Genomic DNA, 13,933 nt, shown 5'->3' with positions numbered 1-13,933 from the left:
AACTATCAGCCTATTTCAAAGGAAAATGTATCATTATTTTAATCATTAATGATAAATTATGGTCAAGCCTGATGAGTCAAGTCACGTGAGTTTTTCTCACATAACTGCATCTATTCAACTTTTTCGGTTGCGCTTTTGTGAACAAGATACGATGGCCGAGTGGTTAAGGCGGGGGATGCAGGTTCCTCTGGGCTCTGCCCGCGCAGGTTCGAACCCTGCTCGTGTCGGTATTTTTTTGCCTTTTAACTCTACTCCAAGTAGCTTACCTTTATGTGAGCCCAACAGTTCTTAGAATCAGGGAATGGCTGACTGTAGAGGTCGGGAAGTCTGTAACTATTAATAATTTCTCTGGACGAGATGATTAATTCATTTGGCATCTGCTTCTTAAACATGGCCATTGTTAAACTTATTGCTTCAACTACAGATCTCTGTGTAGAATAATCGATTACTTCAACCTACTACTCCATTCTTCAAGGCGACTTCTTCCTGGCAACCCATAAATATTCTCCTTCTAATCACGCACTAAAATTGATTAATGAACCCTTAAGTCTTCCAGACATTTCCTGGCTGAAATTGTCTCACTAGTACTATGATGTGTATCGCTCGCCACCCGATGTGCTGCTATCTTCGCATTCCCCAGCTTCTGATTTTAAAACAATTTCTACGGCTGGTAGTTTTCGGTCAGTCATCCTCATCTCTGGAAAAAACCCATATGCTCACTGATTTGGCAGGAACATATTACTAGATACCCCAGGAATACAACCATCATCGTGCTAGTCTTTCCTGCTGCTTGCACACTCATCTCGAGAAATACATACCAGTGAGCGAGATCTGCAACCACGTTAGTGATGACTTCGTTGTACGAGATATTAGAAGTGGAAACCACTGCCACACCTTCGGAAATCAAGAAGGCATACCGTAAGTTGGCATTGAGGTACCACCCGGACAAAGTGACTGAAGAGGACCGAGAGTTCGCCGAAAGCAAGTTTAAGGAAATCTCCCATGCCTACGAGATCTTGATTGATGAGGGCAAGAAAGAGCACTACGATACCTACGGAACTACTGACCAGAATGGTGGAGCTCCAGGCGACTTTGCAGGCAACCCGTTCGACAACTTCTATGGAGGAGGAGCTGGTGGCGAATACGGAGCAGATGACTTCTACAACTTTTTCAACAACATGAATGGCGGTGGCCCCAGCCACTCGAGGCAGAGGCCACCCAACAAAACCGAAGACGCCGAGATCGACGTCGAGGTCACGTTGGAAGACCTTTTCAAGGGCAAAGTCATCCGTACAACATCCACCAGAAACATCATTTGTACCCACTGCAAAGGGTCGGGTGCCAAAAAGTCGGCAGTGCTGAAGAAGTGTGGTGTCTGTGAAGGAGAGGGACATGTCCGTAAAATCAGGAGAGTGGGCCCAGGATTGGTCACCCAAGAATACGTCACTTGTTCCACTTGTGAGGGCACAGGCTCCATCTACCGTACCAAGGACAGGTGTAAGAAATGTACTGGAACTAAAGTCATAGAGGAGACCAAGATCTTGGAATTCGATATCGTCAAGGGATCTAAGTCAGGCGATACTATTGTGTTGCCTAAAGAATCTGATCAGTTTCCCGGCAAAGAAACCGGCGACGTCAAACTTACCTTCACCTGTAAAGACCACGCAGTGTTCACCAGAAAGGGCGACGACCTCTATGCCAAATTCAAAATCCCTCTATTTGATGCATTATGTGGTTTCTCGCAAGTTGTTGTCAAACACTTGGATGGTAGAGGAATCAAAATTTCCACACCTCCTGGTAAGGTGATAAGACCTGGCGACTACATCAAAATAAAGAACGAGGGTATGCCAGTCAAGGATGCTCCAAAGAGTTGGTTTGGGGGCAGTGGAGCCAAAAGAGGTGATCTATACATCGAAGTCGATATCGAGTTTCCTCGTGACAATTGGTACTTGGAAAAGAATGATATTTTGAAGATGAAGAATTTATTACCTAACGAACTTCAAAGTAAACACGATATTAAGAAGCAGACGATTGACGGAGACTCGTTACCAGAAGCCAACATTGATACCATCACAGAGTTCACCATAGCAAAAGCAGACGCCTTACCCGATTACGCTGAAGACAAACCTGCACCAGAGTATAATGACGACCATTATCACGAAGATGCCTACGGTTCTGCCCAGCCCGAATGTCAGCAACAGTAACCCTGTAAGTCATATGTATATAGGATGCATGTATATAGACCTATATGTAGAGTTTTCTATGTATAAGGAACACAATCACAAGTAGGTGAGTAAATACTACCCGGGCTAGATTAAGTATAACTCTGCGCTAATAGGAACTAAAGATGTAGTGTAACGATAATTGCGAGATTCTGTCGCAATCTGGATCTATAGAGTCGTTGACCATATATTTGCCCCGTGTCGCCACAATGAGAATGAATTGATGCAGTAAGTAAGGTCTTGAGAAGCGAAAAATATGAGTTCAACTCACACTTAGCACAGCTAAAACGCTCCCCAGAGTTAGGCTAATCCAATAGATCGTGCAACTCATCAACGCTTAATCCTAATTGCTCATCCTCTCCTGTCGTTTCCGGAACTTTAGGGTAGTTGAGGCCATCATTGGACACCTCCTCTTCATATCCGAAAGAAAGACTGGTATCGAGATCCTTGAGCATCACTCCATTGTCGAGTTGTTCAAAAGTGCTATGCGATGATTTGGTTAAATGCGGTTTGGAAAAGAAGTTTAGATCATCGTTATCGAGTGATTCCATCCCAAGGGGAACATAAGGAATAGGTGACTCTTCTTTAGGAACATATTCAAGACTATAGTCGTTTTCGATCAATTCTTGGTTGAATTTCTCCAAACGGTCTGTGCTGAACTTTTGGGCCTTGTTAGTGCCAGAATCCATGGAACTGGAACTGGATCTTTTCAATTTCTTAACGGGGTCAACATTGTTGTAGTTGATGTCATGGATATAGATGTTTGAAGCATGTAGGGTTTTGGTTTTAGCTGTGAGGGTGGAGGATAATGCCTGACTATCAGGAAGAAGATGTTCGGATGCTTGCTTCACAAGATCGTCTGTAGGGGTATCGGGTATCAAGTTGACCAGACGGTTGGCTTTTTCGGGGCCCAATTGTGTATCATTGGTGAATTTTAGTGTTGGACGGGTGTCCACGGGTGCCTCGTGCGCAACTGCGACGGCAGGTTTTGTGAAGTTGGTGCTAGTATGGGTGAAGCCAAGGGAAGAGTTTGCTTTGGACAAGACGGGGGGTTTGGGCAAAAACACCTTGGGTCGGACGTTCTTAGTGTTAAGGGTAGACTGCGACCTGCTCAAGCCAGGAGCCAACATATTCAGGTCTTTTCCACCCAAGGGCACTCTGGCCATAGGAACACGTCTTCCTTGCGTAGGCTTGGCTCCCAAGGGCGCTTTTCTTTGGGGAAACTGATTTTCTGAGTTCAGAAAGCCTGCCTTGGGGACAGCCTTGGCGGCATTCTCCTTATCAGAGAAGATAAGGGGTCTTCCGGTCATAACAAAGGAGGTATGACAATTGCTTGTGACGAGAGGGTATTGGGAACAGACTATGTGGAGTGTAACGACTTGAGTGTCAGGATGTGCTAGAATTATTTGTAGCTAGGGAGTTGCGATATTTGTTTATGTCTGTGTTGCTGCGGATGGGCGACACGTGATGCGACATCAAGTATCTCCATAACAGCGGCACACACAACTATCCACACATACCCCACAGCATGGCGTTCCGCGACCAGCGTATATCGGTGGTGTCCAACTCTCTCGAGCAGAACTCGAGCTGGATCTACTTGGTGGACTGGATCTTAGCCCTCATTTTGGGGATAGCGTTCGTGTTCTACTTTAACCGACTTGTGGGATGGGTACTATCGCAGCTTTTCAACATCTTGTTCCAGAAGAAGTGTGGAGTCAAGCTCCATATGCAAGCATTCAAGGTGTCTCCGTTGGGAGGGCGTATTGTCGCCAAGAACCTCACCATTATTACCCAGGACTACACCATATCTATCATAAAGCTCAACTTGACCTGGCGATACTGGCTTTTCAAGCTCACACGAATATCAGCATACTTCATAGATCGAAACGATTCAGAAGGCGTGGACATGGACAGCGAAAACAAGAAACTCCCGTTCCGGTTCTTGTTGAGCTTGGATGGGGTGGAGGTATTCTACTACAATAGAACATTTGCATACGACGGGATCATCGAAACCCTCTCCCAGCAAGACCAAGGCAGAAGCAGCGACGAGTGGTTTTCAAAGGAGTCTACCCACAGCTCCAGCATGAGGTATCGGAATACCAGCAAGTCGGTGTCGTCTTCTGAAAATAGCATGAAGAACAAAGAAGACCCGCAATTAAAGCCTTTTTCTCCTCCTATGTTCCTTTCCATGTTGCCCCTCAAAATTAGAATCAAGAAAGGTGCTATTGTCATGGGTAACATATCCACCCCCTCCATTCTAGTAGCATCGTTCAAATCGGCCAATGGGGCAATCGATTTGACCAAATCCCCCAATCCTTTGGACCACTATAGGTTTTGGCATGATATCAATTTTGACACCTTTCAGTTATGGATGAAACCAAATATTTCTCACGAAAGAAACAGATACGCAAATTCAGAAGACCGTGACACAGAGATTGGTCTCAAAAACTTGAGCCATATGAAGAAATACAGCCAATGGTACAAATTCAAAAAGTCTATCAACAAAGTGCAAAATTTGTTTAATAAGGCACAATCACGAAGAAAACAAAATTCGAATCTAGATTTGGACTCCTTGAATGAAACTTGGAAAGGGTTAAGAAGATACGTTGGTGCCCAGGAGGACGCGAATCTCTCCTCAATCATTAGTTCTGATGAACAGTATGCGAAGTACACTCTTATCCTTGATTCGGTTGTCACTAGAATAGTGTATTATTATGACAGTCCTGGCCATGTTATTCCAAATTACCCACTGGTTCCCGTTCCAGAACATGGGGTCGAGATCGAACTTTCTATGGCAACAATTTATTATGGACCTTGGACAGACAAGCAAAGAGTACCATTGCAGGCCGTGTTCTTTCCATCATTAGCACGGGATTCGCAGCCCAAGTCCCTTCCACTGGCATCAGGTATGTCAAGAGAATATGCTGGCTTTAAGATTACTACTATAGTCAAAGACGAGGTAATTTTTCGAGTACCCACCAGAGAAAAAAGTAAAGACAAAGAAATGTTGAAGTTGAAGAATCAACAGAATCATCAACATCCACAATCTCAACAACCTTTGAATAAAGTATCAAGACCATTTGGATGGTTGGAATTGAAGTTGAGCCAAGGTTCAACGTTTTCGTTCTATACTTCTTACATTTCTGACAAAGTGAATGGTTGGGACAACAGGATGAATGTTCTCTTCATAGAGCCTGAAATTCGGACCTCGGTCAACCATGATATACTTTTTATCGCTGATTCTCACGAGATTAATGCTAAAGTCGGATATCCATTGGAGTGGAATGGAAAGTGTGAATGGCAGTTTGACTTCATTTCAGATAATGCTAGAATATTCTTCCTCAGGGAACATACTCTTCTTTTTTCTGATATATTTGGGGATTTTGCATCAGGTGCACCTACACCGTATGAAGAATTTAGGCCATTTATCTACAATATCAGATGGGAATTACAAAATTACAAGTTGTACCTTAATGTTAATGATGCTAATATCATCAACAATCCGTTAGATTTCAATGTTAACAAGTATTTATCTTTTCAAGGTGATTCATTGACATGTGATTTGTCTATTCCATTATATGGAGAGTTCACGAAGTCAAGTACTGTCTCCTACAGTATCAAGACTTCGTTCTTCGATCTAGTATTAGATACTCCTCCTTGGCATACAGCCAAGACCTTTATGACAGAGAGTAATGTTGTGGGAAGAAGTAACAATTTCACCATTGATGGATCGTACACTTTCTTCAGTTCAATTGAGATTAATACGTCAGACTATATTGAAATTCGCATGGTCGGTGATTTTGTCACTTTGAAATTTTACGGTTACCTCATCAAGTACTTATTTATGATCAGGGAGAACTACTTTGGAGACCACATTCATTTTAGAACATTCGAAGAATTCACCAACACCGCTGAAACAGATGGAATGGAATCAGCTGAGAGTGTTTCAAAAGTTTCTAGCTTGTCTTCGGATCAACCTGAAGTTGACTTTTGGAAAATAATCAAGACCGATAATGACGTGGACATTTTATTCACTTTCCAAGTACGGCATGGATTGATTGTTTTGCCACTTAACTTGTATGATTGCAAGTCACACATTGGTCTCTCATTTGAGTCATTAGATGTGGACATTAGATTCACCAATTATTACATGGATTTACAAGGTGATCTCAGTCCAATATCTGCTCTGCATGTGAGTGACGCCATTGTAGTTGAAAATACAGGTATCAACGATATCATATTTGACATACCATACTACAAATCATTATTTTTGAATGGCACCCCAGATCTCACCATTGATGGATTAAACATCCATGCCCACAGAATGTTTGGAATACCCCCAGAAGAAATTACATACTACTGTAAGTGGGACTTCGAGGCAGGAGCTATTTCTATTGATTCTGACCTTGGCTTTATTACTTCCTTAGGTACAGCGGTTCAGAATTTTGTCTATGGGTATAAGGACATCGAGAATACCATGATCATTCCAGAGCCTATTGTCTTCGATGCTCTTAATCTATCATTCAGGTGCAGTGATTTGCAATTAAAGTTGTCTGTGGCAGGGGCAGAAGGTGACGTTTTCTGCATGATCTATCTTAGACCTATTTTGTTTTCTTACAATGATATGGCTAACAAGAGGTATTCCACAAGAGCATCAGCACTGATTCCCTTTATCCTGGCCGAAATCATAGGTGAGAAGGACGGAACTCGGGCAGTCTTGGGTGCTTTGAAAACTTCTTTGGTATTCAATAATTTCTGTCAAAAGAAAGACATGTTGGAGCATAGAAAGAATCAACAAGATCACATCAAGGTCAATGATACACCATTTCACAGATCCCCATTCTTATTATTTGAAGAAAATAGAGATGGAACTTATGATGAAGGCTATGGTTGTTTCCTAACCAACCTTGCTCTTCCCGATGTCAACCACCCACTCAATTCATTTTCCTATTCAAAATCAACAGTTAATAGGAATTCATTCAATGGTAAAAAGGAAACGGACTCTTTGCAAGAATGGGATGATTTCAGTGTGAGGAAGACTCCCTCCAATCCATTCAATCCCGAGGAACCAGGGTTTGGCAGCGAAGAAGAGTTCTATCCTACACAAAACTATGACCCCAGTGACTATACAGCAACTTATGAGCCAGATCCAATGTTTGAATATGATAATATAATTATTGAACTTGGTGACATTCACTCATTCTTAACACCATGCGGCTTGCTTCCAATTGCAATATTGCTCCAGGAAAAAGATAACTTTTCACTAGATAATGTAATGGACAAGCTTCAGTCGGAAGTGGTATCAAGTTTAAATGCCTACTTTTCAGCGTTGTATTCAATTGTGAATATAAGACTTATTACCCAGGAGATTTCAATTAAGTTTGGATCGTTTGAAGTCCAGCAAGCTATGGAAGTTTTTGAAAAGTCTCCTAAAGTACCCCATACTAATATTTTGATAATGGAACCCTCATTAGCACTATCAATCAAAACTGAGAAGCCAGAGAAATTAAAGACCATCCAAATTGAAACAGATGTGACAATGGCAATTCATATTAAGGAACTCTTTTTGTCAATTGCTAATCCATCTAGTTTCAAACTGCCTATCTCATTCAGTGTCAAGGATGTGGAGAGTTGGGCTCAAATTCCAATTGATGAAGAACTGGTCACATCGACCAATATTGAAGAAATTGATTTAGATATACAGGAAGACCAATTCGAGTGGTTGATGCAGTATTCTTTTGAACTTTATCAAAAGATTGTACCAGCTATAGAAGAATTCTCCAAACCCAAGATAACCGAAAATCAAGCTATGGCGGCATTGGTTTATAAATTGACGATAGCTTCAGTTGATTTTTCAATCGATAATGACTCGGATGTTTTGACCAAGCCTGCCAATATTTTAAGATCGAGTGACGAGCATGTTAGGTTTTTTGATAGCTGGAAAATCAGCTCTAGATTAAGGCATATTTTGAGCAATTTGCCGAAGGAATGGTGTGAAAAAGAGAATTTGGTTTTCAAAACCAGTAATTGGCAGGTTCCTGATACTGCTGTTGATGAGATATCAGATATATTTTCGCGTTGGAGAAGTTGGGAAGCAAACCATGATCAGAGAGCTTTTTTCTTCAACTACGTTTTACTGAAGAGAAAACAAGAAAAAGACAAAAAGAAGAGTTTCAACGCACAGTTTAATATTCCAGAAATGTTAGTGAATATTTCCAGTAGCTCTGGCATTTTTGATTTCCTCAATATCCAGAGTGCTAGCGTTATTGCTCGTGTGTACAATGAATCCAGAGATAATAGCTCAATAGGGTTGGGCGTGTTCAATAATGTTTCTGTTTCAGATATCATTTTCAATTTGGTTACATACAAGAGTCATTTATCCACAATTTCTATGAACATGCTCAAGAAGGGTCTTGCATTCATGCATTCTAACAATAAAAATGGGAAAACTGAAGTCTCGGTGGCGGAAATGGAAGTAATTGAAAATCCTCTGGAGTCGCCAAAACAGCAGAATGATCAAATTCCTGCTAATCACCAGATTTCTCTTTTATTCAATCTCGATAATTTTGAACAAAATGTCCAATTACCGAGTACTAAAGTTAAATTGCTATCTGAATCTATCACTTGGTCAATTGAATCCTCCATCTTTGGTAAACTTGAAGATTTGGCTTTATTCTCCTTTGCCAACAAATCGTCATACTTTGATTTATCCATTTCCTCGAGCGGCTCCAAACTTGGCTGTGTTACTGTGATTGACTTGGATGCACTAATTACAAATGCTGGAGGGATAAAAGATGGTTTGAAAATTGCAGATCTATCAATTGAGAAGGTTTCTGTCAAAGTATTTGATAAGAATGAGGAGCTATTGGACAGTATTACCAGACTTATCGAGCAGGATATACCTTTCTTAGAGGCGCTTGTCCCTTCAGAAGTTACCTCAACGCCATCTGTAACTGCTGTTTCCAGGCCACAATTGAATACGAAGTCACTGCATGGTACTTCAGCCATTTCAGGATTATGTCTTCAAAATATTGCTGATTTTGTTCTAAAGATTGATATTAGGGAGTTCACTTGGGTTCTTGAAGTGTTGAGTCCATTGCATGTGAGCGGTGTTGTGCTTGACAATAAGTTTAGTATTGAGAATTTGGGTGGAACGCTCTTAGTAGAATCTTTCATTCAAAAGGTGGATCTTGGAGTGAGAATCCATAGAAGTCCAATTTTAGAGTTGCTGAACTCCCAAATACTTACAAGCATGAAGTACAATTGTAACGAAGATCTCAATTTGTTATCATTTACATCGAATACCGGTTACACGAAGCTATTCGTTTCTCTGATTGTTGAATCCATGGAAATCGTTTTGAAGAACTTAAACAATTTGAAAGCTAGTGCGGATGGATGGGAAAAGATATTCAAGAGCGACAAAAGTGTTAGCAAGCCAAGGAGCCTGTCGAGCAGCCCAATAAGAATCTTAGACCTGTTGGCATTTAAGGCTAAATTGAGTAATGATTACATTGGTGTCTCTACTTTGGATGGGAAAACAAAATACTCCTTTGAAGTTGAAAGTGCTTCTATTGGGGTCTACAATGTTGCCAACACTTCGGACAATATCCATAAGATAGTTCCGCTTTATGGAAACTTTGAGATACCAACTTCACGACTAAGTGTTATCGATCGTTCTATTCCTATTGGGCTCTCTAATATCTTGGATGTTAACATAGCGGTGAGATTATTGAACTCTCCCGATGATACTACAGATTTGCAGTCTCTACAGGTGGAGTCGCAGTACTGTAGGGTCTGTTTGAGTTCTCCAGTTTTAATTAAAAGCATTGGGCTTGTTGATAGCATTATGAAAGTCATCGACTCAGAAGACTTCGCATTCCTTAAAGCCAAATATTTAGAGGATTCGGCTTCACCTGAACCTATTTCAAGAAGCTCTACGTCGTCTTCACCCCTGGAGACCTACTCGTTTCTTGACAACTTCTCCACGGTCCACCTTTTAGCTTACAACTTCTGTTTTGGATGGCTTTTCGAAGACTCACCTAAGGATTATCCAGGTGTTATCATAGGAGCTGAGCGATTCTTTGCAATTATGGAAGAAAAGGTAGGCAAGTTAACATTGATGGAAGCATATCTCTCAGTGGCTAATGGGACAAGGTCTTCCAACTTCTTTAGTTCCCTGTCTGAGAAAAACAACTTGAATAGAGCTTTCTTGCCCACCATGCAATTAGTCTATACTATAGATAAGGTTGAAGACAAGAAGAGCATGAGGATAAACATTCATGGTGATGAATTGGATGTTAAGTTCCTTTCAAATTCCGTGGTCATTGTGGGTTATGGAGTTAATTCAGTATCTCAAATGCAAAAGTTCTTTGCTAGTCGTTTGAAAAATAATCCGCCTGTTGTGAAGCCATTACCGAAGGAAAGTGAACAGCCAAATGAATATATTAGCACCTTTAAGCTGGTTTTCGACTCTATCGAATTAGTTGCCACTTATGAAGGTTCAAACGTGTTACTTTACCGATTAAGTGACTCATCCTCAGAATCCGCCCCATCATTGTTCTTACATTCTCCAGCAGTGAAGGTTGCTGGAATGTACAGACATGATAAACTGGCAGCCAAGAAGCATATTTTCAAGGGTGAAGTGTTGACAACATCCTCGGACAACGTTCTCTACCCATCTTGTATCCCAATTATTTTTGACATCGTTGAAGGTATCAAAGATATGATGCATAAAGCAGAAAAACAGACCCCTACTGAATTGAACAAAGGGATTGAAACTGCACCAGTTTCATCTAAGGGCTTTGATTTTGCTAATGTCTTTAGTGATATTGATATCCACTTTGGTGTTAGAATTGAAAAACAAGCACTTACCCTTAGCTGCGCTCCAACAGCGAAGGTTGCGGCTATTGTGGGTTTAGAGGGCATTTACATTCAATTGAATAGTGGAACGACAGATGACCCTAGTATGGTGCTAGCTATTTTGTTTGATTCTGTTTCGGCATCATTGCAACATGTCTATTCTAGGGAAATCAGTGGAACCATCAGTATCAAGAATGCTATGCTTACAAGCTCCATGGAATTTGGCGAGGTTGCAAGTATTCTATCCTCGGGATCCTTAGTAGATGTTGACGGTTATGTCAATGTCAAGCAATTTCAGGATGTCGAATTGTTCAAGGATATTTGGTTCCCCAAGGAATACTTCCGTGGAGAAGAAAATAGAGAGCATTATGTGGATCCAAACTATCTATTGCAAACTAGATCTGAGCTTGCTTCAAATAAGAATATTTCATCTAGATTCAGAGAGGTCTCCACGTCGTATGCTATCCCTTGGGTACTTACATTTATTGTTTCCAATATTAATTTGAGAGTCGACTTCGGACAAGCATTAGGAAATTTCAAGTTAAAGTTAGGGAAACTATGGGCAGTATCAAAGAAGTCTACTGACTGGGCCCAGGATTTGAAGATGGGAATTGACACAATTAGTTTAGAATCTGAAGGTAGATTGGGCGGGTCATTTGATATTCAAAATGTGAATATTCATACTGCCATTAGCTGGAAATTGGAGAACGGTACAACATTAGATGTACCATTAATTTTGTTGTCGGGAGGTGTTGATGAGCTTGCTCTCAAAATGTCATTTGACTACCATGTTTTTGCAATTGCCAATATCCAAAAAATCAGTATTGACGTGTTCAACCAGAAGAATGAAATCAGCATATCCAAAGATCACTTATTTGTTTGCATGAATTTGGACTCCGTGGAGTTGTATATCACATCATTAACTGCCTCTAACTGCTTAGATATCTACCACACGATCTCAAGAATGATCCAAGAGAACAAGAAGTCGTACAAGGAGACGCTTCGTGAATCTTCAAGAGGAAAGAGTATATCCAAAAAGTCTATTGGAGATCGAACTAAATCATTCACTGGAGCAGATATTTTGGAAACGGTGAAAAAGCTAGAGACAAGAATTCAAGTCATTGCTGGAAGAATTCTCCTTCACGTTTATCCTTCTTCTTTCGATGATTCAAAGGTCTTGGTAGTGCATTTGGATGAGTCAAGAGCAAATTTCCAGCAAAATGAATTCAAGGAGGGTATATCTAACGACTTAGAGATACAGTTCAATGACTTGAACGTCTCATTATCGATGACCTCAACAGTACTGGAGGACTTTATTGCCCAGTGTAAAGTTGAGGAGTTCGTGGAGTATGCGCAAAAGGCCCGTGGAGGAACTATTTTTGTCTTTCCTTCTTTTAAGATTTCCATGAGAACTTATCAGAAGTATGACAACAACGTTATTGAATACCTTTATCAGTCGTCTTTTGGAGGAACCGTGGATGTTCGTTGGAATCTTGGATCGGTCAATTTCATACGTGAAATGTACTCGATCCACTCCAAGGCGTTGAATTCTCGTATCGAATACAGAAAGAACTCGTTTGACTCTACTAAGTTCAACGAAGATATCTTTAACACTCAAGGTACAAAATCTTCTTCTATTTTGAAGCTGAAATTGGACGAAGAGGATCCTACCGAAAAGATTGATCAGGCTATCAATGAAACTTTGAATAAAGTGTCAGACGAATCAAAATACGTCTATCTGCCATTAGCTCCCGCCATTATCGAGGCACCACAATTGAAGGAATTGGGAAATGCTACTCCACCACTAGAATGGTTCGGTTTGCACAGGGATAAGTTTCCAAATGTCACACATCAAGTCGGGATTGTTTCTTTGCAAAAATTGATGCACGAGGTAGAGTCCCAGTATTCCAAGCTTTTAGGTAAAGCATAATTATGCATTTTAAAATTCTCCGAGAATTTAGGGTTAATTAGTTTTTCCTAGTTAAACTACCTTGCGATCTGGGGGATATGAAAATATTCCACAGTTAATTTAATACATTTAATCGATTTATATTCATCATTATTTTTGTGTAATCTGAGTAGAAACTAATTTTCAGGAAATTTTGTAAAAATTCTAACATGTACGATAGTGGCTCCACGATTTGTTTCTTGTCGATAAAGTCAAGATCCAGTATGAGGAGAAGGGAAATTCCGAATAAGTAAGGAGAAACAGAATTTTCTCTGCTAGACGGAAACATTTGTACTTTGAAATGTCTGAGTACCGAGATTGGATAAAGATCCAGAAATTGCTTATTTAATGATACGAAACGTTTAACAATATGTTTACTCGAGGAGAAAAACTCCGAATAGTGTAAAAATTGCAATTAATTGTAGTACAGTGTTTCCAAAGTACATTCGAACCCTCGGCCCGGAGTTTTTCGTAATACGGGCAAGCCAAATTTCATAATAGGGGCCGGAACTATTCATACTTGGGCCAGCATATTCATACCTCAAAAAAAATGTAAGCCCCCCACAACTGAGGTCATTCGTGTAGCATACATCTAGAGAATCGTGCTTAGATGTAATCGAAAACAAGGCCAAAAGAACCTCTCATGATTTCTCTCCCTATTTCATCTAGAATAATCGCTTTTCTCTACACAATTCAATATGTTCACTGGCATGTCTACAAAATCCTTCATAGCTTTCAATAGAGATTTTACTTGTGGCATCTTTCACCTTTGGAGTTAATTGCTCCTTTTTACTTAGGTTAGAACGTTTTACTTTAGACTTGCAGACTGACCAAAATTCTTCTATGGCATTTAATGCTGGAGAATAAGGGGGTAAATAGACTAGCTCCAATCCACTCAGAGCAA

General features: G+C 40.5%; 3 protein-coding genes and 1 non-coding gene across 4 annotated transcripts; 3 read left to right on the top strand and 1 right to left on the bottom strand.

Annotated features, from left to right (window-relative positions):
- Positions 1-145: 145 nt before the first annotated feature.
- CANTADRAFT_t43 lies at positions 146-227 on the top strand. The gene has a single exon. It is a non-coding gene; the product is annotated as a tRNA-Leu (tRNA).
- Positions 228-848: 621 nt separating this feature from the next.
- CANTADRAFT_3668 (uncharacterized protein) lies at positions 849-2,204 on the top strand (the record flags this gene model as incomplete). The annotated part of the gene is made up of 1 exon (XM_020208690.1): positions 849-2,204. One exon carries the CDS (start codon positions 849-851, stop codon positions 2,202-2,204), a length of 1,356 nt encoding a protein of 451 aa, XP_020066696.1.
- A 323-nt stretch (positions 2,205-2,527) lies between these two features.
- CANTADRAFT_19202 (uncharacterized protein) lies at positions 2,528-3,532 on the bottom strand (the record flags this gene model as incomplete). The annotated part of the gene is made up of 1 exon (XM_020206422.1): positions 2,528-3,532. One exon carries the CDS (start codon positions 3,530-3,532, stop codon positions 2,528-2,530), a length of 1,005 nt encoding a protein of 334 aa, XP_020066695.1.
- A 191-nt stretch (positions 3,533-3,723) lies between these two features.
- CANTADRAFT_24469 (uncharacterized protein) lies at positions 3,724-13,121 on the top strand. Its single transcript, XM_020207128.1, has one exon. It carries the CDS (start codon positions 3,751-3,753, stop codon positions 13,009-13,011), a length of 9,261 nt encoding a protein of 3,086 aa, XP_020066694.1. The 5' UTR covers positions 3,724-3,750; the 3' UTR covers positions 13,012-13,121.
- The last annotated feature ends 812 nt before the right edge of the window (positions 13,122-13,933 follow it).

This window comes from Suhomyces tanzawaensis, assembly GCF_001661415.1.
Source record: "Suhomyces tanzawaensis NRRL Y-17324 unplaced genomic scaffold CANTAscaffold_1, whole genome shotgun sequence".
Classification (NCBI taxonomy): domain Eukaryota; kingdom Fungi; phylum Ascomycota; class Pichiomycetes; order Serinales; family Debaryomycetaceae; genus Suhomyces; species Suhomyces tanzawaensis.
The sequence above is the reverse complement of the archived record's forward strand: the minus strand, read 5'-3'. Positions and strand labels throughout refer to the sequence as shown.